The sequence below is a fragment of the Trichechus manatus genome, unplaced genomic scaffold, assembly GCF_000243295.1.
Source record: "Trichechus manatus latirostris isolate Lorelei unplaced genomic scaffold, TriManLat1.0 scaffold00030, whole genome shotgun sequence".
In the NCBI taxonomy this organism is placed as follows: Eukaryota; Metazoa; Chordata; class Mammalia; order Sirenia; family Trichechidae; genus Trichechus; species Trichechus manatus.
In genome coordinates this window covers 19406179-19433841 of record NW_004443966.1, presented here as the reverse complement: position 1 = coordinate 19433841, position 27663 = coordinate 19406179, and the positions used below count along the sequence as shown (strand labels likewise).

At 54.7% G+C, this 27663-nt stretch overlaps 1 protein-coding gene across 1 annotated transcript; it reads right to left on the bottom strand.

The window, feature by feature from the left end:
• Positions 1 to 1936: 1936 nt before the first annotated feature.
• LOXL1 (lysyl oxidase like 1) lies at positions 1937 to 25943 on the bottom strand. Its single transcript, XM_004374733.1, has 6 exons — positions 24788 to 25943; positions 8773 to 8881; positions 5582 to 5719; positions 4912 to 5068; positions 4233 to 4328; positions 1937 to 2056 (listed from the first exon to the last, which is right to left on the bottom strand). Exons 1-6 carry the CDS (start codon positions 25941 to 25943, stop codon positions 1937 to 1939), a joined length of 1776 nt encoding a protein of 591 aa, XP_004374790.1.
• Positions 25944 to 27663: the final 1720 nt, after the last annotated feature.

Genomic DNA, 27663 nt, shown 5'->3' with positions numbered 1-27663 from the left:
CCGCCCACAGGCCCCAGGGGAGCCAAGAGGCGGGGCTGTTTCTCAAGCCTGGCCGGGCCGGCTGCGGCTGCGAGGGGTTTCAAGGTTGCCGCCCATGGTGGCGCCTGGGAAGTGGGGTGCTGTTTCCATCCACCTTTCCCAGCAGCAGGCAGGTGGAAGCCCAAGGGGGATGCAGGCTCCCTGCCTCCCTTAGCCCCCCTTTTTCCCTGCCGCTCTTTCTTCTTTCCTCCCTCTCCTTCCCTAGAATTGCTTTCCAGAAAACCTCCACTGGATGTCAAATGGCTGATGAGACAGGCCCTGACCGTGGGAAGGGTCCTGATCCAGCCTAAGAGCCAAGCTCCCAGGGATGGGGCAGGAGTCAGCAGTTCTAATGCACTCTGTGACCCGGAAAGTTCTGATCTAATTCTGCTCCCAAGGAACCTAATCTCTGCATTGAACTATGGTTCTTGTCTCTAAATATTCATGAGGCACTGCAGGGCTTGTGAGCCATTAGGGCAGTGGTAGCAGACAAGGTTGAATGGGCTATCTCTAAACGGGCCCTGGCCCTGGTCACACACTTTCCTGATCCTGGTCACACACTGAGACCTCAACCTGGTCAGACTGAGCGCTGATCCTGGTCACACACTGAACCCTGACCCTGGACACATACTGAGCCCTGACCATGGTCCCACGCTGAGCCCTGACCCTGGTCACACACTGAGCCCTGACCATGGTCATACACTGAGTTCTGACCCTGGTCACACACTGAGCCCTGACCCTGGACACACACTGAGCCCTGACCAAGGTCATACACTGAGCCTTGACCCTGGACACACACTGAGCCCTGACCATGGTCCCACACTGAGCCCTGACCCTGTTCACACACTGAGCCCTGATCTCCTGGTCACACACTGAGCCCTGACCATGGTCACACACTGAGCCCTTATCCTGTTCACACACTGAGCCCTGACCCTGGTCACACACTGAGCCCTGACCCTGGTCACACACTGAGTTCTGACCCGGGTCACACACTGAGCCCTGACCCTGGACACACACTGAGCCCTGACCAAGGTCACACACTGAGCCCTGACCCTGGTCACACACTGACTGAGCCCTCACCCTGGTCAGACTGAGTCCTGACCTTAGTCACAGGCTAATCTCTCATACCTGTCAACCAGTCATAAAATATACTTTTAGGGAAAGATGCCTTTCTGGGCCTCAGAGTTTCTATTTTTTTGGGGGAGTTGCTTTGACTTGAGCAAACATTTTATGTCCACACTGAGTAGGGTGGGATTTCTTTGTGTATGCTTGTAAGCAGGGGGTCCCTTTGCGAAGTATTTCATGTAGGGAATTGGAGGGTGACTGAGGACAGCCAGTCTGAGGTAGCTCTAGCTGAGGGGCCTGGCCAGTTTATCAGCTTCATCTACAAAGGGGGCCCAGCGACTGATGACAGCTCATTAAAATTAACACGACTTCTCATCTAGAATGCTTAATTCCATCCACTTGGTAATGCACTGTGATCAGAGCTGCCATTCATTGAGCTTCACTGTGTGCCACACCCTAGAACATGCACAGAAGTCAGGCCTTTATCTCCTCAGAACAAGCCTATGTGGGAAGTACTTAGAGTTGAGAAAAGCAGTGAGGAAACCACAGAACTGGGGCGTCAGAGCCCATGTGCTGCCACCATATTATGCTGCCTCCTTCAGGCTTCCACTTGAGAAATCTTAGGGACCCGAACACTCAGGCCCCAAATCCACACCCTGCAGACTGAGTTCTACCGCGTGCTCTCAGCGTGGGCCTGGCATGGGCCAGGCTCTTTCTGATGAGCTGGTGGGCTGTGTCCAACTGCAGCTGTGTTGGGCCATCAAGGTGACCCAAAGTGCAAGTCTCTTCTGCATTTCCTGAGGCTCTGCTTGCTCCCCAGGCAGGAGCGGCTGGGGCAGGGAGGGGCAAGCACTTACTGGACAATTTTGCAGTTTGTTGTAGAAACGTAGCGACCTGTATAGTGGATGTTGCATCTCACCACGTTGTTGGTGAAGTCAGACTCCAAAACAATGTACTTCGGGTTCACGTGCACCTGTAGGAGGAAGGGACAGAGAGAAAAGGGATTGAGTTGCGGCAGGGGATGTGCTTCACCTGGTCACCTTGGAAGGTGGTGGAGAGGCAGACAGACAGACACAGAGGAGAGACAGAGAGAGGGAGACAAGAGACACTGAGCTAGAGATAGTATACAAAAAGAGAGATACGGAGAGATGCAGAGAGGCAGAGAGGGGGAAGGAGAGGCAGTCACAACATCATCAGGGCACCCTCACAAGCTGGGGCTTCCACAGAGCCTGTGCCAGGGGGGCCTGCCCTGGGCACTCAGGGTCAGGGAAGCTGGGTACTGCCCCAGAGGACACAGTTGTGAGTGAGGGACTGAGCAGGGATTCAATGCCTAGCCTGTCCAGCTCTGAGACTCACACCCTTTCAGCAGGCACCCCGTCTAGATGGCCCACTGAGGGCCTGTCTGATGCCAGATGGCATGCCCTGTCTTGGAACCCAGAGTACCTCTGACACTTATTGAGACGATGGGCCCAAGCTGTGCCTGTGAATTTTATCTGAAAAGGAACTGTTGGGACATGTAGTGGGTTGGATAGTCCCCTAAAATTCATGTCCACCCAGAACCTCAGAATGTGACCTTAACTGGAAATAGGGTCTTAGTTAAGATCTTGAGATGAAATCATCCTGGATTTAGAGGACACAGACAGATAGAGAAGAAGGCCACGTGAAGAAGTAGGGAGAGCTTGGAATGATGTGCCTGCAAGCCAAGGAATGCCAGGGATTGCCGGCAACCACCAGAAGCTGGGAGAAAGGAATGGGATAGTTTCTCCCTCACAGCCTCCAGAGGGAACCTTGATTTTGGACTTCTAGCTGCCTAAACAGTGAGAGAATAAATTTCTGTTGTTTTAAGCCACCCAGTTTGTGGTAATTTGTTACAGCCTAGGAAACTAATAGAAGACACAAAGAAACCTTTTAAATGTTGGCCTAATTGGGGTGGGACCTCATGGGGCTAGCGATCAGCTTTATTTGCAGAACATTTAAGGATCAATGTAATTACGTTACTTTTAAGTCCTAGTAGATACTCCTTAGGAGCCCTGGTGGGGCACTGGTTAAGTGTTTGGCTGCTGATCGAAAGGCTGGCAGTTCAAATCCACCAGCTGCTCCTTGGAAACCCTATAAGGCAGTTCTACTCTGTCCTATAGGGTCACTATGAGTCGGAATTGACTCGATGGCAACGGGTTATGGGTAGATAGTCCTTAAGGGCAGGAACTGTGTATTACTTACCTGGTTTGTAGCACCAATGCCTAGAACTCAGAGGGCCTTCATACATGTTTGAGGGCTAGATGAATGAGGGACGGACAGGAATGCACCTGACAACCCCAGCCATCGGATGAGGCTGGGTAGAGGTCACACAAGTCTGCTGAGAAGGGCTCAGGAGGGGCTGCACAGCTGATTCCTGTCATTGTGTTTTGACCTCCCCAGCAGCCTGTGTTTTATGCCCATCTTCCCTGCTCTTTCTCTCCTGAACTTCTATGTGGAGCATGTCCAAGGGAACCGGTAGAATGATCACCACCTTTACTTCACACCTGAATTGAGGAGGCTGAGGTTTGGCTTTCCCAGGTGAGGTCATGACCACCTGGCACCTGCACAGCCTGCACAGCTAGGCCAAGTTGGGCTGTGTGTCCTGAACATGCTTTTCTACCTGTTCTCCCACCAAGGGAAGGAGATGGAGTGAGCATACACTGGAGTAGGAGGGACTCAGACTAGATGGACTCTTGGCCACAGAAGTCCTCAGCTTTGCAAGGGTCAGTGTGAGGAGCTGAGGGTCCCTCTCGGGTAAGGGTTGTGTCCTCTCCTGGATGGCCAAAGCCTGCCTTGCCTGGAGACAGGGGGATGGACCACACAGACTTTCCAAGTCCTCCCGTGCTCTCTGCTCCTCTATTGTTTAGAGAAGACAGAGTCTCCACCTCCTCCAACATCACCAGCTTGGGCCGAAGGCTCCTTGGTGTCTTTATGGAAAGAGAGACTGTGCCTGCCTGAGGTGAAGACCTTCACAGGGAAGGATGAACTTGGCTTGCTGCCCCAGGACGATGCCTCTGCTCAGCAGCCATGGATGAGGAAAGTTGCCCAGAGGCTGAAATGTATTTCAGAACTGAGAGGCCATTGAGCATGTCCATCTGGTTGGAGGAAGTGCCCCAGCCCAGGAGACTCACCTTGAGGATGTAGTTTCCAGGCTGCACATCGGTTATGTCAATCCACTGGCAGTCAATGTCCGCGTTGTAGGTGTCATAGCAGCCTGGGCTCAGGCCCTGGGAAAAGGCACAGGAGGAGACGCTGGAGTGCTGCTCATCCCCCAGAGCTGCCTCACGCCCACCCTCACCAGTCTGCGTCCTCCTTCCTCTGGACCAGAGTAGCTGCTCAGTGTGGGTCCTGCCACCTTCCTAGACCCACTGGATGGATGGATGAGGGAGAAGAGAGAGAGAATAGCCAGATAGGAGGGATAAAATGAAGGAGGGAAGGGTGCTTGGGATAGATGGATGGAGAATGGATAGAGACAGACAGGAGGGATGGACATTTTGTGGATGGATGGACTGATGGAAAGACAGATTCGGGTGGATAAGTGGGCACATGGGACATCATGCCATGCAGACTTTGTCAGAATGTTCCCTTCTTTCCATGAGCAGACCCCTCTGGGCAGCAGGGGGCAATCCCAGCAGGGCCCTGAGCTGCAGTGAGGGCTGGCGAGAGGACCTTCACTCTGACCGGAGCAGCCAGGAGCCTTGGCAGTAGCCTGTCTCCAGCTGGGCTCAGCCCAGGCGTTGCTCTCCTCCCCGCAGGCTGGGCTTAATTCCCAGTGCTCCTGTGCCTTCTGCCTTGCCTCTGTAGCCCAACCTGGGTATGAGAGGTGCACGCGTAGCGCTTGAGGTTGCCAAAGTCGCAGGTGCTATCTTCCAGGCAGAAGCTGGCCTTGTGACCTTCGGCCACCTTCTTGCCCGTGGCTGCGTCCAGTAGGTCGTAGTGGCTGAACTCGTCCATGCTATGGTAATGTCTGAGGCAGGGGAAGGAGGAGGAGAGAGATGAGGGGCCCAGTCACCATGGGCCTCCCATCCTGTCCCACCCTGAGGTGGGCCCAGGTGACCCTACTGTGACACAGCCTTCTGACCGGTCTGGGCTCTTCCATCCCCTATGTCCCATAGGGCAGCACCTTGGGTGCTCCTCAACTAGCCAGCCCACCCTAGGACAGCTCTTCAGGACTTCTCACTTCCTTTTTGGGTTCCCCACCCCTACTGGCCTTCCTTGGGCAATGCCCTATATTCCAGACATTTCCATCCTCAATGAAGACTGATCCATCCATGTCCCATCTTGCAGCCCAGCGTATTCGTAAGACTTCTTTAAGAAAACTCCTGCCCCAGTGATGTGTCCTTGGCAGAAAACACCTCACTGGGGCCTTCAACCAGTATCTGCATTTCCCAGAGCTCTAACTGGGGAGGGGAGGCAGGCCCCGAGGCCCCCACCTAGAGGAGGAGTGGGAAGGAAGCTGGCCGCCCCACCCCCCACTCACTGGTGGCAGCTGTGCCACTCCCAGGTGTGCCGAGGCCGGTTAGGGAGGAAGTCCGCTGTGCCCTGGTTCTTGACGCGCTGGGGGAAGCGCAGCAGCACCCGCACATCATAGTCGGTAGCTTCGGGAGCGTAGGCTGTGCTGCAGGGACAGGTAGGGAGACGAGTGAGTGGGGTTGGGGTCAGATCAGCCCTCACCCCCAGGCTCCTGGCCTTTGGTCCTGCTCCCTCGTCAAGGCTCTCCCATCTGACCCCTCCACAATGGCTGAGGCTCAGATCTCTCCCCTTCCCTCTTGATCCCCAGCGGGTCTGCCCGTCCCCTCCTCTTTGGCCTCCACCATGGACTCTTCCTAAGGCAGGTGTCCACTGAGCCTGTGGTGACCCTCTGAGGGCCCCTGAGGCCTGCAAGTGATTCTCAGTTGGGAACAGCCCCTTTGAGGTGTGGAGCGGGCATACTAAAGTCTTTGGAGGGCTTTTTAAAAATAGCCCTATCCTGGAAAGTCTGATAAATCTTCCCTCCTGCAGACAGAGACCCTAATTATTGACCAACGTATGTCTTGTCTTGAGTGTGGGCATAAAGACCAGGCACGAGCTTCTCAGTGTTAAAGCCTCTTCACTTTCCTGGTCCCCCATAACTCTGGGCTCCAGCTTCACACACAGGCCCTCAGACAGGCTTGGCTCTTTCTCTGATCCATATTTTTGCCCACGCAGTTCGCTCCAGCTGGAACTCCAAAGCTCACCCAATCTCCTAGGCCCAACTCAGGTCACCCTCCTCCAGGAAGTCTGCCCTGACTGCTCCCCTTAGAAGACTCTTGACTGCCTGGGAGCCCCAACAGTGCTGCCTGTAGCACACCCTGACACCACGCATGCCTGGCACTAGGCCAAATGGGACTGGGCCGCCTTTCGTTGACTTTGTGCTCAGGGCCAGCCACCTGTGCTTCTCCATTCAGTGAGCATGGGTCTGGGGCAGACTGCCTGCTCACATTCACTTACTGACTTCATATGCGCTACTGAGACATGCCTTATGAGAAGGGGAGAAGGGAAGAGAGAGGAATGAGGGGAGGCAGAGAGGACATACACGCGCGCACACACACACAGGTGTGCCAACAGGAGGGCTGGCTGAAGGCTCCTCCCTGGCTCAGGAGCACTTCCTTGACACTCACTAAGGTCTGAGTCTAAGGCCAGAGGAAGGAGGTGGCCAGCTGTGGGGATAAGCCTGCTCTCTGAGAGGATGTCTGGACAACAGGCAGCTCAGACTCCTGTCTGCCAGGACTAAAGGCCCTCAGCCTTGTCTAGGGGAGGGCTGGAATCTGTCTGTGTCTGCTTGGAACAGAACATCCTCCTCCCCTCTGTTCATTTAAATCCTACCCTTCTGTTCAGCTCAGCACACCATGGGAAACCATCCGGGTCTATGTTCTAGGCCCAGCTTGGCCACAAACTCGTGGTGAGACTTGGAGCATGTCCCTTCCCTTCTCTGGGTTCTGTGTGCAGTGTGCAAACTGGCACCCATTCATGGACCACACTTTAGATGATCTTGGAGGGCCCTCCTGCTCCAGGGCTCCAGCTCTGCGGGTTTTCCAGGTCTGCAGTCCTGTGCCCAGCCTCCTCAGATGCCTCAGCCCTTGCCAACCTCCCCTCCTCTCACTTCCCACAGCAGCAGCCTGTGAACCCCTCATTTTAGCTCTTATCTCACTCTACATTGTTTGGTTCTGCCATTGGGGCATGAATGAGGGGCCACTCTCTCCATCTAGACCAGGAGATCCCCCAGAGCTGAGCCCAGACTTCCTCCTCCTCATCCCACGTGGAAGGTCATGTCAGGGCACACAGGATGTTCCATAAAAAATGTAGTGATAGTTTGGCTTTGTCTCAAGCTCCTCAAAACTGGATGGGCTGCCATTGAGGTTGTAAGTTCCTCGTCGCTGGAGGAATTATAGCAGGAACATTATGCTCTCTTCCCAAGGACAACTGAGATAAGACAAGACCTGAATAGGCAGGCAGACTGAGTGGTTCTCAAAGTGTGGTCCTTGGACTGGTGTTAGTTCATACACTGTTTGTTGCCAGTCTGTGATGAGATAAGAGAATTGCACCAGAATGTAAATCAACTACATCACTAACCACACTGTTTAGTTCAGCTGACATTTTTTTTTTTTTTTTTTTTTTTTGAAGCAAGACTTTCTCAATGAAGGAAGCAGCGAGTTGAGTTACATTCTGGTGCAAGCTCCTTATCTTGTTACAGACAGGTAATGAACAGACTGTAGTAAGCTACTCTGAGTGGCTTTGGACTACAGGTTCCATATATGAGAAAATAGAATTATAAAGAGCTTCCTGGATACTAAAAAATAAAAGTAAATACAGAGTGTGGATGTTAAGAAAAGCAAGTAATTAAGAAAAATAGGTGATTTTAACACAGAGAGATATCAACAAAAGAAGTACATAAATGTGATCTTTAACCAGTTCTTTTAGCACAGGGAGATGTCCCCAAAGCACACACATTTGAGCAGAATATTTAATGCTAATAAGCTCAGAAGCAAGCTCTACAGGAGGCAGAATCACTCATGAATAATGGAGAGTTGGCTGTGCTCAATTTCTGGGTTTGTGTAAACTGGTCTCCTTCCCCTCTGGTGTAACACATAATTGAGGCTTCTTTGTCACTTGTGCTCGCTGCCCCTGCTGTGACCCAGGCAAAGATAGCCTGGGACAGCCTGGGCCAAAGCCACAACTGTTCTCTGTGGAGATAACGCCACAACCTGCCCTCTATCCTGAAAGCTTGTCCATCCTACAGAACTTCCCTGGGTCCTTGTGTGAGCACTGGAAACCTAGGCTCCTTGTGAGGAGTCTTCTTGTTAGGCAGCTCCTATCTGAAAGCTTTCAAATCCTTTCACTGCTCCTCAGTTTTCTCTTCTTGTAAATGGGAGCAATATATACCTTCTGGGCTGGTATGGAGATCAAATTCTTAAGCAAAAGTCAAGTTCCCTGCACAGTGATATATACAGAAAATGCTCAATATTTGCTCATTCTCCTCCTGACTCCCTGGAGACAGGCAAAGATCATAGATGATGAGGTCAAGGTCCTGAGAGGCTTAGGCACTTGGCCAAGGTCATGCAGCTTGTGAGCAGCCTGGCTGGCATAAGCACTGGTTCTGGGTGACTCCTGGGGTCTGTCTCAAGTCTCTATGCTTCATCCTCAGTCCCTTACCTGGCCAGACACTTCTCCTCCGCAGCACAGCGCAGGGAATACAGATGGGCTCTCTGGACATATGTGGACGCTTGCACGTAGTTGGGGTCTGGGACCAAGTCAGGGAGACCTGGAGTGGGGAGTGGGAGAGAAGGAGCAAGGGAGGAAGAACATGGCATCGGAGGGGGTCAGGCTGGCCAATGCTAATGCCCAGAGGCTTCTCCCAACTCCATATACCCTTTCCCATTCTCCTACCTCTATGTAGGCTGTCACCTCCTCCAGGAAGCCTCCTTATCCTGAGCTAAGTATGTGACTTGGACCATCCCTTATGGGCGCTCGGTCCTGGGCTCAGGTTGGACTGGATGACAACAGAGCTCCATGATGTGGGAGCCACTGAGACCTCCTGGAAGAGCTGGGACAGGAGCAAGACCTGGGAGACTAGGCAGACCTTGGAGAGCCAGAGTGAGGAAAGGGTGTTCTTGGCAGGGGGAACAGCATGAATGAAGGCCTGGAGGCAGGACCGAGTGAACCAAGTAATTTCTGGACAGACACTCCCCTCCACGTCCTTTATTCCCCAGCCTCTGGCCACCAGCCCCTAGATGCCCTTTCCTCTCATCCCTGGCATATTCAGGAACCACCAAGAGAGCCCTGGGCTTCTGGCCCAGGGTGGGTCGCAGAAGGCTCATGGGCAGAGCCAGGTGAATTTTGGTTGGCAGAAGTCAGAGTGGGCAGGAAGGGAGGGGCTGGAAGGAAAACACTTCCCCAAGCAGGCTGCTGACAGCGCAGGATCCTTAGCTGGGCGCCCAGCCCGACCCTCTCAGGGCTCCTCTCTGCCTGGCATGGCCCCTCCTCCCCCACTTCCTGCCATGGGCCCCGCAGACCTGAGCATGGATCTGCATCCTCTGCCCCGACCAGGGAGGGCCTGGCTCCCTCCCCCACCGGGCCCAGGGTCAGGTGCCCTGGGAAGGCCTGGAGACTGCTGCAGCCCTGTGGACCACTTGCTCCCTGGGCTATGTCCATCCTGCTCCCACCCTACTCCCCACAAAAGAATTGGTCCAAATAATTAGGAATAAACAGAAACCAAACTCAGGTGTCCAGACCCCTTTCCGCATTAGAATAAAGGCGCAATTGTCTTAACGTTTGGGAGTGATGGGGCAGGGGTGAGCCAGGAGGTGGGCACAGGAGACCCCAGAGCCCTGACTCCATCCCAACTCAGCCACTGACTTAAAGGGGATTGAGCCTGGGGCATCTAAGTCACTTCCCCTCTCAGGCCTCAAGGACTCTGGTAGGTAAATGACAGGGTAGGGTGAAATGAGGCTGTAAATTCCTCTTAGCCTTTTTTCAAGTGCTCTGCTTTTGGGAGGCAAGGGGAGGGGGAGGGAAAGCAAAGGGGCGGGGTGGGGGGGCTTGAGTCATTCGGACACTCTTCCAGCCCCCTTCCCTTGCTGCCAAAACCCTCTTGTCAGCGTTAGGTTCAGAGATGAGGCAGAGGAGATGAACTCTGGCTTTGAAGGCTTTGACGGAGGCATCTGCCTGCATCCCTAGCTGCCCCCTCACACCACACACCTTGGGCCCCCAGACTCTAGCCTTGTTCTCCCTGGGGCCTGGGCCTCATGCGAGGGCCTGGTCCAGACAGCCAGCATGATCTCACCTACTCAGAATGAAGTAGCAGCTTGGAGTACAGGGTGGGTGAGGATGAGGTGGTTCCTGGCGGATGGGGGCCGCCTTGGCGAGCCTAGGGCCTATTACCCAAGCCCCCAGGAATGCCTGCAGTCATTTCCCAAGGGGCTTTCAGGCCCTCAAAGAAAGAGGCCACCTTGGTGTCAAGCTGGGAGCTAGTTCTCACCCTTGGTCCCGGGCAGCCTCTGGGGAGGGGTGAGGAAGAGAGACACACCCCATTTACCATCATCAAAGTGCCTTTTTCTCAGCAACACGTGGTGGGTAGGTCAGCTGGGCCTGAGCCTCCCGGGACCCAGCATTCAGCATCAGACAGCCTGCCTCCCCTCCTAGGCCCGGTTTCAATAAACACTGCACAGATGGCTCCACAAAGCTTTTCTGGCCCAGCCCTGCCTGTCTAGGCCAGTCCATGAGCTGTGCAGTCCAGGGAAGTTGGATGAGCCAGATGAGTAAGAGGCCAGGGACCCTCAGGGCAGTGAGGACCAGCGGTTCTGGCCTCTGACTGAGCCGTAAGCCTACTCACAAAGGGAGCCCTGGCCCTGGTCACACACTGAGCCCTGGTCCTGGTCACACACTGAGCCCTGACCCTGCACACACACTGAACCCTGGTCCTGCTCACACACTGAGCCCTGACCCTGGACACATACTGTGTCCTGACCCCGGTCACACACTGAGCCCTGATCCTGGTCATACACTGAGCCCTGACCCTGGACACATACTGTGTCCTGACTCTGGTCAGACACTGAGCCTTGACCCCGGTCACACACTGAGCCCTGATCCCGGTCACACACTGAGCCCTGATCCCAGTCACACACTGAGTCCTGATCCTGGACACACATTGAGTCCTGATCCTGGTCACACACTGAACTCTGACCCTGGTCACACACGGAGCCCTGACTGACCCTAGCCCTGCACCGAGGCCTGATATCTGTCAAGGACTCTGAGCCTTAGACTCAGGGCTGTTTGTCCACAAATGATGGGCTAAAACTCTGTACTTAAAGAAAAAAATCTTGAAAGGAGTTGCTTTGACATCATCAGTCTTTATTGATTTTAACTGAGTGGGGTGGATTTTTTTTTTGTAAGCTCCAAACCCTGCAGGGAACAGAGGGGAGGGGAGCATTTGTAGAGCACCCCATGTGGGGAGTCAGAAGGAGAGACTGACAGCTTGGGCCTGCTGGGCACAATCTGAGACCTAGGCCTGGCCAAAGATGATCAACTTCTCCTCTTATTGTTGATGAATTTCAGGACCAGGCAGGTTCCCTCTGCCTCTGTCAGGCAAACTGCTTTAAAGATTAGTAGCTGAATACATGACACTTCCAGGCATCCACACATGTGCTCCATGCCCTGTTCCCCCAAGACACCCGGATACCCCATACCTTTGGAGGTGCTGGAGGAGTGGGGGCTCAGAGAGGGCAATGAATTTGCCCAAGGCCACACAGTGAGTCGGGGCAGCCCCAGGAGGCAATCCCAGGTCTCCACTTCCTTCCAGGGCTCCTCCTGTCATTCTTTTCATAAAAATCAACTTTTTTCAGGTATAACCTATACACAGTCAAAGTCATAGATTTTAGGTGTACAGTTGGGTACGTTTTGACACATGTATGCACTTGTTTAACTACCAACACAATCAAGCTACAGATTGTTTCCGTCACCCCAAAAAGTTCTCTCCTGCCCCTTCCCATTCAATCCTGCTTCCCCTTTCACCATTCCAGGCAACCAATGATCTGCTTTCTAATCACCATAGATTAGTTTTGCCTCTACTAGAACTTCTTATAAATGGAATCACTCCTACCATTGTTTCATTATTTTCTTTGTTCCACCATCTCTGACCATCACTGGGGCCTCCTGTGACCCCCTAACTGCTCCCTCCACAACCACCCTCTCCCCACTGTGCTCAGCCCTGCCCGTCATGCCCTTATTGACCTGGGAGGCAGCAGCTCTGGGAAACTGCTGGAAAAGAGGGCAGCCTTGGGAGTCCAGGCCTGTTAGGGATCCCCTGCTGAGGTCCCAGGGAACAGCCGCCCCCTCCCTCGGCTGGTATGTTTTTCCAGGAAGGAACAAGGCCTCCTTCTCCGGGCCTGCTCTCCCAGGGGGCATTCCGTCAGCAGCCAGGCCTGCAGACTTGGGCTCTCTGCCCCCTCTGTCATCGTCATCAGGCTTGGGCTTGGAGGGGGAGGTTGTGTGATGCTGGAAGCGGGATGAGGGAAGCCCTGAGTGGGGGCTCGTGTGGTGTAGGCGCAGGGGTGTCATTCTGCTGTTTTTGGCTTATGGGGTGGCCATTGTTGGGTGAAGTCCAGCTGCATCCAGGCTGGTGTGATCACCCCCATCCCAAGAAGTGTGCCTTTTAAAGAAAGATCCTGGAGAGAGGGTAATGCTTACCCCAAAGGCAGGGGACCAATGAAGGGATTTCAGCCATCAGTCATGGGGATGTCATTTTGAGGGGGGCAGGGATCTCTTCTCCAGCATACACAGATTCATCTGGCCCTTGGGCCTGCAACTGTAGACTCTATAAACTGAGTTCCAATGAAAACTTCTCCCAGATCCTCCCCATCTTTATAAATGCAGAGAACTGAATTCATCACAATTCTCACTTCAAGCCAACTACCCAATATCATTGGTCTATGCAAGGTTCCCCTCTTGTCTTATTTAAAGCATTTTTACTTTGATCCTCTCTTCTGACCTCAGACACGTCCTTGAACATTTGTGTGTCTGTATAACGTTTGCAGTGCGTTTGGGGTGGGTATGTGTTTTGGGGGAGTCTCTCGGTGTACAAGGAGCCCTGGTGATGCAGTAGTTAAGAGCTCGTCTGCGAATCAAAAAGTAGGCAGTTTGAGTCTACCAGCTGCTCCTTGGAAACCCTGTGGGGCAGTTCTACACCAGACACCCTGCCTCCCCTCCTAGGCCCGGTTTCAATAAACACCGCACAGATGGCTCCACAAAGCTTTTCTGGCCCAGCCCTGCCTCCTATAGGGTCACTATGAGTCAGAAGCAACTCGACAGCAATGGGTTTTTGGTTTGGGTGTGCGGATGGTTAAGCACTCAGCGCTAACCAAAATGTTGGAGGTTTGAGTCCACCGAGAGGCTCCTTAGAAGAAAGGCCTGGTGATCTACTTCCAAAACATCAGCCATTGAAAACCCTATGGAGCACAGTTCTACTCTGACAGACAGGGGGTCCTGATGAGTTGGAATCAACTTGACAGTAACTTTTTTATAAATGTGTTTTTAAATATATAAATGATATTGCCATATTGATCTCATTCTGTTCCTTGATTTTTTAAAAGTTAATGTAAATATTTAAGATATATTTATTTCACTGCTTGTTGTTGCTAAATAGGATTCCACAGTTCACATATGCCATGTCTGATCTGCCTAGTCTCCTGGCGATGGACCCCGGGTGGCCTCCAACTCCCCGCCCCACAAACATGCTGCAATAAATGCTCGTGCGTGTCCCCTTGTGGACTTGGGTGAGGATATATATCTAGCTCCCTTTCTAATCCCTGGTCCCCTTACTCTCCGGTCTTACTCAGCTTTCTCCCAAGCTCCCAGCTCCACTGGAAGGGGGTAGGGTGAGGAATGGGTCTGACCATCCAAAGGCTGGTTGGAAGGTCTTGCTCAGGGTACTTGGGAGGCCCTGGTCACCATCAGCGTCCTGCCTTCTGCTCCCAGGAAGTAGACAGGAGGCTGGTCTGCTCTATCATAGACCTTCTTTGTGACCCTGGGCAAGCCTGACCCCTCTCTGGGGCTCAGTGCCCCCATTTATTCAGTCTAATTGCCCTCCAGCCCACTCATGACCCAGAGTCCTGTGCCAGCCCCCTGTGGGCACGCTTCCCCAGGAGGAACATGATGACCATGGGGGTCATGCACACAGGGGTTCAGGCTGCAGAGACCCCAGGCCAGAGGTGGGGGGGCACTGAGTCACAGAGCAGCAATAGACCCTGAGATGGCCAAAGCCAGGCTGCTGTGCTGGGGAAGGGCTGGGTGCGAGTGAGTCAGGTCCCAAGGCCGTTCCACAGGCAGCCGTTGATCTCGGGGTGGCCCCTTTGCCGTGGCTGGCCTCTTAAGTGAGACCCTGCAGGGCAGCGAAGACGCATACCTAGGTGGAAAGGGCCCAGGCTCTGCGTTCCTGCTCCAGCCCTGGGGCTTCCCTTCGAGGGATCCAGGGCCTAAGCAGGAACCCTCCACACTGACTCTTGGGGTCCAATGTGCTCAGGACAAGCCCACGCTGTCCTCCTGCCCCAGGCTGGGCTAGAGCTGAGGACAGCTCACGGGCCAGCCCGCAGGAACCCTAGGTCAGTGACTGTCTTCCCCTTCCTGGCAGGACCTAGCTGGTGCTTTTTCATGGGTAAGGCTTCAGCAGGCCAGTTCGCCATCTTGTCCACTCTCCCCATTGTGCAGGCCCCTCTCCTTTCTGAGGCTCACTTTCAGGATTGTGGAGGAGCTGGACAAACTGTTCTTTGAGCACAGGTTTGGTGGATCAATACACTCTAGGAGATTAAAATACTTTTTCGGAGCTATTTAGTCCATTTCCCAGCCTTGGGCAACAGCTGGCACCCTCTCACAACCTGTATAGTGCTACTTTAGCAGTCAGGAAATTCTCCCACTGTCTGACCTAAATCCTTCCTGCTTCATTAGAGATCTGTTCCCTCCCGCTCAGCGGGTGCTGGAGGCTGCCTCGGGAGGAGCGCCCTGTGGTTACACTCCTGCTGCTCGCCCACACCATCACCTGTTTCCCTCTTGGCTTCTCCTTTCCTGTGGGCTCCATAAACCTCGTCGCCTTCAAACTCATTCCTCCCCAGCCGACTGTTCACGAGAAGCCGATGATGGAAAATGGAGCCCAGGGCTGGAGAACAAACACAGGCCAGTAGGAACCGGCCAGTGGTCGTGAAGTATGTGCTGAGAGGGCTGTTTTGGCTAGCGCAGCCAGACGCCAGAGGAGAGCCCCCAGGTGGGGAGAAAGCAGAAAGCGTTCCAGAGCGCTGCCTGGAATAAACAGAAGCCAGAGAGGGCCTCCAGGGCTGCAGCTGGCAGCTCCTCACGCCCCATGCAATTAGTGTCTAACAATCAGGGCATTGCACTGTCAGCGGCCACCCCAGTAGTGACACACCTGGTTGGTGAGCAGGCAGGTGAGGGGGCCGCAGAATCCACTTTGATCCTTCATGAAGGGGCCAGCCCAGCCCAGAACAATGAGCTATGGTGGCTGCAAAGCCGGCTCCAGAACCTTCAGTGGCTCCCCATTGCCTACACAATCAAGTCAAGACTTCTCAGGGTGGCAGCTAAAGCCTTCTGTTGTCTGGCCTTAACTTGTCCTTCCAGATCTCTTCACCCTAAGGATCAGTGGCAGTTCCCCAGCACACCCCCACCTTTTCTATCTCTGGCCTCTGACTCCATGATACCCTTGTCCTGGAATGCCTTGCTACACACACACACACACACACATACGCACGCATGCACGCATGTGTGCACACACTCACGCATGCAGTCTTTAGGCCTGAAAGCCCACCTCTCAGTCCTAATCACCCCTTCCCCAGGGCCCAGGACCCCTCTTACAGCGCCCATCTGCCACCCCCGCCGGACTGAGAGAGACAATTCAATGGCAGCAACTGCCTCCCTCATGTCCAGAGGGATCTGTGAGCATTTGTTCAATACAGCAAACTGCCCAGGAAGCAGGCTAGGTTGACCTTCGAGGAGGCCAGCTACCTTCTCTCAACAGGCCTTTCGCCGCCACCTCACACTTCCTGCCATTGTGAATGCAGCCCCAGCCCTTCCTTGCAGCCCCTGCTTAGTGCCCCCTACCCTCACCTCCGGAAGCCCTCCTTGATGCTCCAGCCCTCTCCCCTGGGCTCCCTCCCTGCCCCCTCAGGTCCTTCGCAGTGACCTATAAGTATGATCTTTCTCACAAAACTCACTCTGCCCACAGCCTTTCCATCCCAGCAGATGGCAACTTCATCCCTCCAGCTGCACAGGCCACAGACCTTTGTGTCATCCCTGACCCCTCTCTTTCTCTGACACCTCACATCCAGTCCATTAGGAAATCCCATCAGATCGATCTCTAAGATATAGCCTGAATCTGACTTCCCAGCACCTTGGTTACCACCTCCCTGGCTCTCTGTAACAGCCTCCTCACTGTCTCCCCACCTGCCTCCCTACTGCCCATTCCCTGCACGGCAGTTGGGGGATCCTGTTTAAATGTTAGTTGCTGCTTAGCTCAAACCCTACGTGACTCCCCAGGGCACAGCCTGGGCCCTGTGACCTTTCTGACCTGTCTCCTATTACTCCCTCTCTCACCCCTAACCTGTTCCAACCACACAGGAACACACTTGAAAATGCCAAGCATTTCCTGCCCCAGGGCCTTTGCACTGGTCATTCTCTGTCTGGAATGCTCTTCCCACAGAGAGCTGCATGGCTCACTCATTCACTTCCTTCAAGTCTTTGCTCAAATGAGGCCCACCATGACCACCTTTTTAAAAATTGCAACCTTCCTTCTGCCCCCTCCCCCTGTGCTCCTGATTCCCCCTATCTATCTCTAAATTTTCCAGAGCACTTACCACCTTCTATTACTTGCCTTCTTATGATGTTCATGGATTATAAATAAAAAGATAAGACCCACAAGGACAAGGATTTTGACTTTCTTTTCACTAATGAATACCCAGCTCTAGAACACAGTGCCCAGAGCACAGTAAGGCAGGCACTCAATAAATATTTGGTGAATGAATGGATTTCTTCCTGAGATGCAAGAGCCCCTGAGGGCAGGTGTGGGTGGTATCTCCTCTGCCTACCACACGGTTGCTGGCCCAGGTCTGGGTGCACAGCAGGTGCTTGTCACCGGAGAGGTGGGAGAGATGGAAGTGGGTTTGGATCACTCTGCATCCCAGGTGAGGGCAGGGACCAGTCTAGGGGGCCCTGAATTCCCCATGCCCAGCTCAGGGCTGACACCTGTATGTCCTTAGCATGTCTGCACCCTGCCAAGGGTCTGGTGTCATCTGTCTCGGTGAGCACATGCTTTTTTGTCAAGTAGAAGCTGGAATTGATTCCAAAAGTCCTTTCTTTTGAAAAAGGATTACCTTTAGGGTTGGCAAACCCTGAAAGCAGGGGATGATGGATTGTCTCCTGAAGCTCTGGTGGCAACGGCCTCTCAAGCTCCCCCTTCCCCACCTGAGTCCCTTCCTACACTAGCGTTCTTACCCCCTTGCCCCCAATTTTCAGGTGATATCGAAATGCCTACTTTTGGGGGTGCCCATAAGCAAGGCAAAAGGCCCAACCCTCAGCCTGTAATCCTGAACCCGGGCAAAAAGGCCCTCTTGCTCCAGCTGCCTGTAGCAAAGAGGGGTTAGGTCAGAGCCTGGGGAGGGGACAAGCCAGAGCCTACCTTCCAGGCTCCGAAGCCCCGAGTGCTCCTACATAGGAATGCTGGGCACGGGAATTGGAAGCAGGTGTGGGCTTCTGGGCGGGCTGCCGCCACCTCACCCTCTCCCTTCCTCTCCTGCCCATTCCAGCCACTGCCCTGGAGAGTTTTCCATCTGTTCTTGGCCTGGACAGGAGGTTTGGTGGACGCTGGCTGTGAGCTACTGGGGAGGGGCACCCCTTCTGAAACCAGAGGACACAGAAATAGCTGCCCCCGGGGTCAGGAGAGAGGGGACAGAGGGGCCAGGCTGGTGCCAGCTAGGCCCTAATGACTCCCCACCCTGCCCACCACCACTGAAGTGAAATTAGATAATGTTAGTTAGGTTAGGTATATAAATGAGATTATATTAGGGGAAAGCAAACAAAAGACTCTCAAAACACATCTCAAATGGGAGGCAAAATCTAACTTTTGGTTCTTCAGGGGGTTTAGGGCTGAGAGAAACAATGAGCCTGGAGATAGGATACACGGAATGTAAAACACCCTTCCTGAGGGGCAGGAGCTGGGCGAGGGTGAGGCAATCCCAAGGAGCAGTCAGCTTCGCCCCAGCTTGGCCATTCATTAACTTGGAGTCCTTGGGTGAGTTACTTGACTTCTCTGAGCCTCAGTTTGCTCATCTGTAAAATGGGGATGATAATACCATCTATCTCATAAGGTTGTTGAGGGGATTAAATGAGAAAATGGAAATGAAATGCTTGGCATAGCACTGGTGCATAGTAAGTGTTCAATAAATATCAGATCAGAATTGACTCGACGGCAACGGGTTTTTTATTATTATTATTACTGACAATAGGAGAGATCTCTTCCTGTAAGGATGGTCCAGTTTGAGGCCAGGGGAGAGAGGAGGAGGCCTGGCAACTGAGTGATGAGAGGAGACAGGAAGTCTGCCTGGGATGAGGTGCCCAGGGCATGATTTGTTGGTTCACACTCCAGTGACCCTCGACAGCCAGACAAGCAGGCAGGAGAAGGCCCCAGATCTCTGTGTCCCCACAGCTCACCTGACCCTCTACCACAACTTTCTCAGCCTAAAAACTCCGTTTCTTTCTGAAGGAGCAATCTGAGACAACTTCAGGGAAGAGAGGCGGGCTGCTGAGCTGTGAAGCCAGACTCCCTGGGGTCAAATCCTGGCTCCAACAGTTACCAGTTACATGACCTTGGGCAAGTTGCTTAACCTCTCAGGGCCTCAGTTTCCCCTTCTTCAAAATGGGGATAATGACAGTACCTACCTCATAGGATTGGTATGAGGATTAAATGACTCTAATTGTAAAGCTCCAAGAACAGTATCGGACAGAGAGTAAGCATAAGTGTCTATTAAGTAAGCGGTGTGGAGTCTGGAGTGAGAATGACAAGGCTTCCCTCTAACGGCACACTGGGGAGCCCTCCACACCCACTGTCCCATTTCAGCCCGCCACAGCCAGTGCCCAGAGTATAGTAGATAGTCAAAAACTGCTGAATGAATGAATGAGGGAATGAATAAGGTGCAGGGTGAACCGTAACACATAAACATTTTGTAAAATAATGCATGGTGGTAAAGTACTCAGGATGGAGTCATGCAGCCTCAGATCCCGGTTTCACCATTAGAGCTGTGTGACAGCAATGAGCCTGGCACTTTATTGTTATTGCTGTTGTTAGTCGATTCTGACTCACAGCGACCCCGTGTGTGCAGAGTAGACTTGCTCCACTGGGTTTTCAAGCCTCTGACCTTTTGGAAGCCGACCACCAGGCCTGTCTTCCAAGGCACCTCTGGGCAGGTTTGAACTGCCAACCTTTTGGCTAGTGGTCAAGCACTTAACGTTTTGTGCCATCCAGGGACTCTTGACCTTATCTATAAAGGGGGACTAATAACACTGCCAGAGCCCTGGTGGCATAGTGGTTAAGAGCTTGGCTGCTAACCAAAAGGTCAGCAGTTCGAATCCACCAGCTGCCCCTTGAAAACCCTATGGGGCAGTTCTACTCTGTCCTATAGAGTCACTATGAGTCGGAATCAACTCGACGGCCGTGGTTTAATAACAATGCCTGGCCTATGGGTTGCTGTGGGAATTAAGGGAGATAACATGTAAAGTGCTCAAGAAACGTGAGTGTACTTATCTCCCCTGAGGCCCAGAGAAACGTTGGTGGAGGAGCCCTGCATTCACGCCCTGGCGCACCTGGCTCCCTGGTCTTCATGGCACGATCCTCTGATTGAGCACGGGCCCCCTGGGTCGTCGCGGTACAATGCAGAGAGCACAGACTCTGTCTGAATTCTGGCTATGTCGCACCCAGCTGAGAGACCTCCTGAGACCTTGGTTTCCTCATCTGTAGAAAGAGGATGATAATCCCTACCTTGCTGAGGGGAAGAATGAAGTGCACATTTAAGCCTCTAAGCTCAGTAGGTTCCTCAGCAAATGGCCGGAGATGTCACTATTATCCCTGCCTCAGGGCTCCAACTCTGGGAGCTCGTGGGGTGGAGGCTGCTTCTGTCCTTCCTGCATCTACTCCAAGCCCTGTGGCCTGGGTTGGGGGGCAGACCCAGGAGAGATAGGGGCTCAGCCAGTGGGGGTGGGGGCAAGGAGCCAGGGTGGTTCTCAGGGACTGAAGGTGCAGATCTGACCTCTTGGGCCCAGGAAGCTGGACAGAAAGAGAGGTGCCCGAGAAACACCCTTGGGTGTGCATAAACCAGTTGTCATCAAGTCGACTCCAGCTCATGGGAGTGTCAGAGTAGAGCTGTGCTCCATAGGGTTTTCAGTGGTTGGCTTTTCAGAAGTAGATTTCCAGGCCTTTCTTCTGAGGTGCCTCTGGGTAGATTCAAACCTCTACCGTTTTGTTTAGTAGCTGAGCATGTGAACTCCTGGGTGGGCATAACCTGTTGCCATCAAGTCGATTCTGACTCATAGCGACCCTATGGCGGCAGGAGATGTAATACCTAGGCCCAGGAGCAGCACAGCACCCATGGGGCTGTACAGGCCTGGGAGAGGAAGGAAGAGGAGAGGAGGAGAGGTGCTTCAGGTTCTGGAGTGGTAGGCTAAGGCATTTAGATTTTGTCCTGAAGGCCTTGGGGAGCCACAGAAACTTCTTGAGCAAGGGAGTAACATGGTCAGCACATGCAGGATGTTGAACGGACTGGAGAGGGAGAGAGGGGCCAGGAGACCAAGAAGGAGGCAGCAGCTCACTCCTGGCCTCCAATTGGCTGTGTGAGGACAGGGATGGAGGACGCATGCCAGGAAAGCTGGCTCAGCCACCAAAGATGCCCGGGCGGACAGCCAGGCTGCCCGCTCCACGTTACCTTCGCGAGGTTGCCAGAGCAGTGAATCAGGCCAGGCTGGGAGGAGGCCCTGGGAGGAGAGTGGTGGTTTTCGGGGGCTGGGGGTGATCTGACTTGGTGCTGAGAACACCGGCTCAGACAGGCTGAGGCTGGGGGAACAGGGCCACGGAGGCTGGGAGCAGAAGGCCTGGCTGTAGTCAAGCTGCAGTGGGAGCTGGCACAGCACAGGGGACACAGCGGGCCTGGGAAGCAGAAGACCACCCTCCAGGCCTCTCTGCAAGGGTTTGCTGTGAGAGCCGGGGAAATACCTGGCCCTTTCTGGGCCTGTGCTTCCCACTCTCATCCTTTCCAGTTGCACGTTTCACAGTTGGGGGCAGCGGTATTGCAGGAGGCCTTGAGCAGCTCTGGCACACAGGCTGGGGAGGAGGAGGGTGCACTCGCCCAAGAAAGAAACAGGACTCAGGACAGGCGCTTGGAAACCACCAAAACATGGAGGGCCGTGGGTGGTGCTCACATGTGTTTGGTGTTGTGAGGACACGTCCATGCCCACACACACATGCAGGCTGCCAGCACCCGGCCTCAGACCCCTTGGTGGGAGGCCAGGAGGAATGAGGTCAGTCTTGGGGAATCCGCCCTGGGCTCCCATACCAGGTCTGGGGGTCTGACCTCAAGCACAAGGCTTGGCCTTCCCTGGGCTGAGATTTTCCATGGCCTGGGCCTAGCAGTGGGGAGGTAGAACCCACGATGGAGGGGATGGTATTGCTCCCTCTTGGGCCTCTTCCTGAGCTCCAAACGAGCCTGCCTGTGCCCGCCCCACCACACACACCCTCCCACCCTACACACCATCACCTCCAAGACTAGGGGAGGGTGCTGACCCATCATCCCTTGTGGCAATTCTTGGGCCCCTCTGGGAAGTCCCCCAACTGGGGATACCCTCTCCTTTGGGCTGCAGTAACACCTACTTGCCCAATCACAGCACCGAGATGCCTCCTTCTGCTATGCGCTCTTCCAGGGCAGGGTTGGATTTGATGCATATCAGCATTCGTGACCTGGCACTGAATATACTACATTCAGGGGAGAAATGTCTTTGACCCAAAATGAACTCTGGGGCTCCGGGGGCCTTGGCCAGAGCCCTGCTAAGCACCAAGCCCTCCCACTCCAGAAGCGGCCTTGCCCTGGCCCATCCCTGCTGGAATTAAGTGGCTCCCTTAACAACTGGCAGGCCAAAGAGGGGCCTGAGAAACCTCACTGGCCTGGAGCCCAGAGGCTGAGTCCCAGGCCTGGCTCTGCGAGCATCCTGCTATGACATTCGAGGCCTTAGTCTTCTCCTCTGCCCAGGGTGGGGCCCTTCTGGCTGAGCCCCACTCTGAGATCTTGCATTCTAAGAAAAGCTGCTACAGAAGTCTAGCCCCCTGTGGGTGCAGCTCTAGGAACAGTGGATGGCCAGCCGTAACACGCCCTGTGTAGGGATGCTGCAAGTTCCTGGGGGAGGACCAGCCGGGGTGGGGCCAGGGTGGGCAGGACCATGCATCCTTCTCACATCACAGAAGGACCCTCCAGCTGGTTCCTGTCCTGAGCTCCTGCAGGTTCTCAAAGTAGGATTCAGCACCAAACTTGAGCGCTACACCTTGGATGGGGGCGGGGGGCTACCAGTGGGGACACTCTCCCCTAGCCTTGGGCTCCGGCAGCTCCCAGGGAGACAGAGGACCCTCAGCAGAGTCCCGCACACGAGTCAGCGTGGCTGGAGACAGGCAGCAGTCCTGGCTGCAGACAGAGGGGCAAAGGCTGGGGGGCAGTACCTGGGCCCCTGGGCCCCACAGGGCTCAGCCCTCATGTGGGGACCTGGCATAGTAACCTTGGTGTGGAGCAGAGAATCACAGGTAGAGGGCACTGATTGTAGCCTGAAAGAGGCAGGTCAGGGGTGGAATGCATATCCATGGGGGGCTGAGCAGAAGCCCTGACCAAAGCTGACTGCCACAGGGAGAGAGCAGAAAGGGGAATTCTAAGATAGTGGAGGATGGGCAGATGGCCTGCCAGCCCTGGCCAGACTGCCAGTCGGCCCTTGTCTCTGCCACGGTACCCGCCTGCTAACAGCACTGTGGAGTTGCCCATGCGAGCTGCCCCTCCACTCTCCACTGGCTCCTCCTGGGCAGACGATTTGTGTCGACCCAAGACTAGGTCATATCTTCACCCCCCACACCCTAAAAAAGCAAGAAGGAAGTGTACCCAGGCCCACAGCTGCCTCCTGGAACTCTCCCCTAGGGCCAGGACTAGGGTGAGGAGAGTGAGGTACTGGCCTGGGGCACAAAATTTAAGCAGGGGCCCAAAACCTCAGAAATGAAGATAAGTAATATTTTAATGGCAGTATTTTTAAAAAACAAAATCAAGGCAAAAAACCCATGATGAACAAAACGTCAATTTTCAAATAAAGACAGGATCATTATTGCTGATTTTCCGTTTCGCTTTTGGCTCCAATGTGGCTCCACACAGCAGTTACTGATTCTATTTAAAATGTTGGTATTTTGCTCATCACAGACTTTTTTGCATTAATTTTTATTTTTTTTGTATTGTTGTAGTTTAAGTGAAAGTTTACAATTCAAGTCAGTCTCTCATACATAAATCTTTTACATACATTGTTATGTGACCCTAATTGCTCTGCCTATACTGTGACAGCACACGCCTCCTTTCCACCCCTGATTTCCCGTGTCCATTCCATCAGCTCCTAACCTTCTCTGCCTTCCCTTCTCACCTCCGGACAGAAGCTGCCCATTTAGTCTCGTGTATCTGCTTGAGCTAAGAAGCACTCTCTTCATGACTATAATTTTATGTGGTTTTCTTTTTAAATTTTGTATTAAATATTACTCATCTTGATCATTGAGCTTGCTGGCGCCCCTTGAACTTTGCAGCCCAGGCCAAAGGCTCACTGGCCTCACACCAGTCTCCACCTTGTAGCCTCCCCTTCAAAAACGAAAAACCAAACCTGTTGCTGTTGACGATTCTGACTCATAGTGACCCTACAGGACAGAGTAGAACTGCCTCATAGGTTTCTAAGAAGCAGCTGGTGGATTCAAACTGCAGACCTTTTGGCTAGCAGCCAGCTCTTAACCACTATGCCTCCCCCTCAGGGAGCTCTAAATCATCTAGCAGGTTGCCTAGCCTGGACCCGTGCCTGAGGTGGAAGCCTCCCTTCTAACCTCCCGCCCTTCAGACCCTGCTCACTATGCCCAGTGATGGGGAACTTGCCACACCTCCAGGGGTATCCCCTCAGGCCTTTCTGACCCTGAAGACCCAGGTTTCTGAGACTCCCTGCCTCACCCTGTGAAGCCAGCATGCGGGCACCTCTAAGGGTGGAGGACTTCTCACGATGAGGGAGTCAGGGAGAAGGGCTCCTTCCCTTTGTCCCCAGATGACCCAAGCCAGGTCAGGAAGGTGCCTCTGCCAAAGCCCAGCCAGGCCCTTTACTCCCCACCCTCAAAACTAGGGTCAGGACCAAAGCTTGCCTGGCCGAATCCTGGTACCCATAATGCCCGGGGATGGGGAAGACTGGGAGGTGGGGCCCACGAGGGTTGTTGGCTGGGGGCAGTGGGTCCTTACTTAGCACCTCCGGGGAGGCCTTTGGTAAACGATGGAGGAGTGGTCTGGGCGCCGGGAGGAGTTCATTAATGACCAGGAGGACGGACAGAGAGGCCTCGGGCACCAGGACTTTGGGGACCAATACTCACCGCGACCGTTCTGGTTGGGTCTGTACACGCTGCCCACACTGATTCGCCCCTGCTGCGCGCCGTTCCGCTCCCCGCCGGGCGGGGGCGCGTCAGAGCTGCGCACAGGCAGGTAGGGTGGCTCCAGCACGCGGAAGGGAGGCTGTGGCTCCACGGCCCGCGGCGGGACGTAGGCCTCGGGTGGCACATTGGCGTAGGGCGGGTACCAGCCGAGGCGGGGGTCGCCGCCGTAGGCACCGCCGTTGGCCTGCGCCGCCGCGTCGGGGCTTGAGTCCGGGTAGGCCTGCTCGAAGCCCGCCGTGCCCTCGTTGTACAGGCTGTGCGAGTAGCGGCGGTCCAGGCCGTCGGGGGACTGCGGCTGCAGCTGCGGCAGGTAGGGCCTCTCCGGGGCGGGGTAGAAGGTCTGGGGCGGGTACTCGGGCTGCTCCTCGCCGCCGCCGTACTCCTCATAGCGCGCCCGGGGCTGGAAGGGGTAGATGACCCCCGCCGAGGCCATGGCCGCCGCTCCTGCACCCATGCCGCCGCCCGCGCTGCGGTAGTACACGTAGCCCTGGTCGTAGGTCCGCGTCGCGGGGTCGTAGTTCTCGTACTGGCTGACGTAGGGCGCCTGCGGGTAAGGGTACTGCTGCGGGAAGGAAGGCGACTGGCGGTAAGTGCTGGCGAAGGCCGAGGCCGAGGCCGAGACCAAGGAGGAGGCGGAGCCACCATGCCGTTGCTGGGTGACGGAGGTGCGGGCCCGGGCCATGCCCATGCTGTCCCCGACGGCCACCTCGCGCCAGTTGTCGGGCACCTGGCCGAAGCCAAATGGGTGCCGCGCCTGACCGCGCACAGTGTCTGAGCCGACGCGCCCGGGCAGGGGCAGGGACGGGGCCTGCCGACGCCGGGGGCCTCTATGGCTGCGCCGCTGCGAAGCCAGGGGGGCGCCTGCCAACAGCACCCGGGAGCTACTCTCAGCGCCCTGAGGCTCGGCCGGCACGTACTCTGAGCCCGAGTTGAGTAGACTATACACCTGCCCGTTGTTCTCCCACTGGATCAGCTGCCGCCAGCGCCCCAGGTCTGAGCCCTGCCCCGGCTGCGTCTGCTGCCCGTGCACCAGGACGCAGAGGCAGGCGCCCCACACCAGGGCCCACAGCTGCCAGCCGGCCCGGGCCAGAGCCATGATGGCCCCTCTGCAGAGGCCTGGTGAACAGAGAGGCTCTCAAGAGTGTCGTCCTGTGCGTGCTTCTCTTCCCACGGCCTCGAGGACAGGACGGCTCCTTGCCTGCCCCAGCTCTAGCTTTGTCCATCCTGGCCTTGTCCCGAGCGGGACGGCTCCTCCGATGACAGCATTTCGAGGCCAAGGGGTCAGGGCAGGGCAGGGGCGGTGCCCTGGGCTGCACGAGGCTCTCTGCCGGGCACCGGTCGGGCAGGACTGCCTGGGGGCCTTACATGGCCAGCCCAGCACTGGCTGGCCGCTGGGCTGGCGCTTTCCCACTCTGAATGAATAAGCAACAGGCTGGGAGAGTTGGGAGGTTTCAAGCAGACTGGTCTGCCTGCTGGGGCCTCCTCCGCGGGGCCCTATGGTCCGCCGGGTTTTAGCTATGTGGCCTGTCCCACAGCTGTTATGCTCTCGCAGTCCCTGGTGTGCCCAGCCAAGCCACAGACCTGCCTCTGAGGAAGCGAATGAGGCAGGGAATAGGCTGGGGCCTCTGGGACTCAGACCTGGTAAGTGGGGCCCTGGCAGGCGGAACAGGGCTGGGGTGTTAGCAGTATCCTGCCCATTCCTTTCTTTGGAAAGAACAGGACCCAGCCAGCATCCCTGGTCTCCACCTTTCTTACTAGCTTCTTGTTTAGGCTTGAAGTGGCCCCTGACTCCTGTCCACTCCAGCTTCTCCCCAAGACCTCTGGATTTCCTTTCCCCTTTTTTCTTGAAGCCAGTGCTAAGACACACTTTCCCTTATTGGTGGGCCCCCTTAGGTAGATGCTGAGCCGGGTCTACCCTCTAACTCCTGACCACAGGAATGAGCATCTGGGTTCTTAGCCCTGAGCGAAAGGTGGCTGGAGCTTCAGCTTTTTTCCTGTTGGCATACCTCTGGGCCTTACTATCACAGTCTGTAGAATGGGAGTATGTCCCTGGGCTGAATAAGACTTGTGGAATTATGGAGGAGACCAGCTTCTCATACATCATGTGTGATTTCTGTCCTGCATCTCTTGATTCTCCATAGCTTGGGAATAACGCAGTGCACACATGGATAAAATGAAACCCGGAGGCTGCTGTCTTTGATATGGGATGGGGCCACTGTGAAGCAGAGACGCCTGCCAGCATAGTACAGGAAAGGGGAATTCAGAACTGGGGCTTGGTCCTGTTGCTGTGATTAAGTTGCTGAGTGATCTTGGTCAAGTCCTTTCCAGTTGTCACATCTGATCAGTGGAGGATTAGACCAGATGGCCCTTAAGCATGTGTTGAGGGATTCTCTGTTCCCTTTGGAGACAGTGGAGATGGGAGGGATCCCAGAAGTTTGAACAGTTTGGCACCTGAGAAATCACAATCTGAATGCTATTTTTCAGGCCTCACTTAGGCTGCCGCCTTCAGTCCTGTGCCTGGGAACTGGAGGACAGAAATTTCCTTCTTGTGCTTATAAGCCAGGCAGGAAGAACGTGCGCTTAACCTGGGCCCTGCCGATTCCCCCTCTACTTTGGAAACTCCTGAAGCCCAGGGAAGACAGCCAGAGTGGACTTTCCTCAGGCTCAGTGCCCCGCCCTCAGCCCTGCCAGCCAGCATCTGTTCAACCATTGCACTGTCCTGCAGGACTGAGGCTTGCTTCAGGCGACAGAGGGCGTGTATCTACCCTTTAAAGGCTCATAATCCAGCTGGGGAGATGGGGGGCTTCCAGCAACAC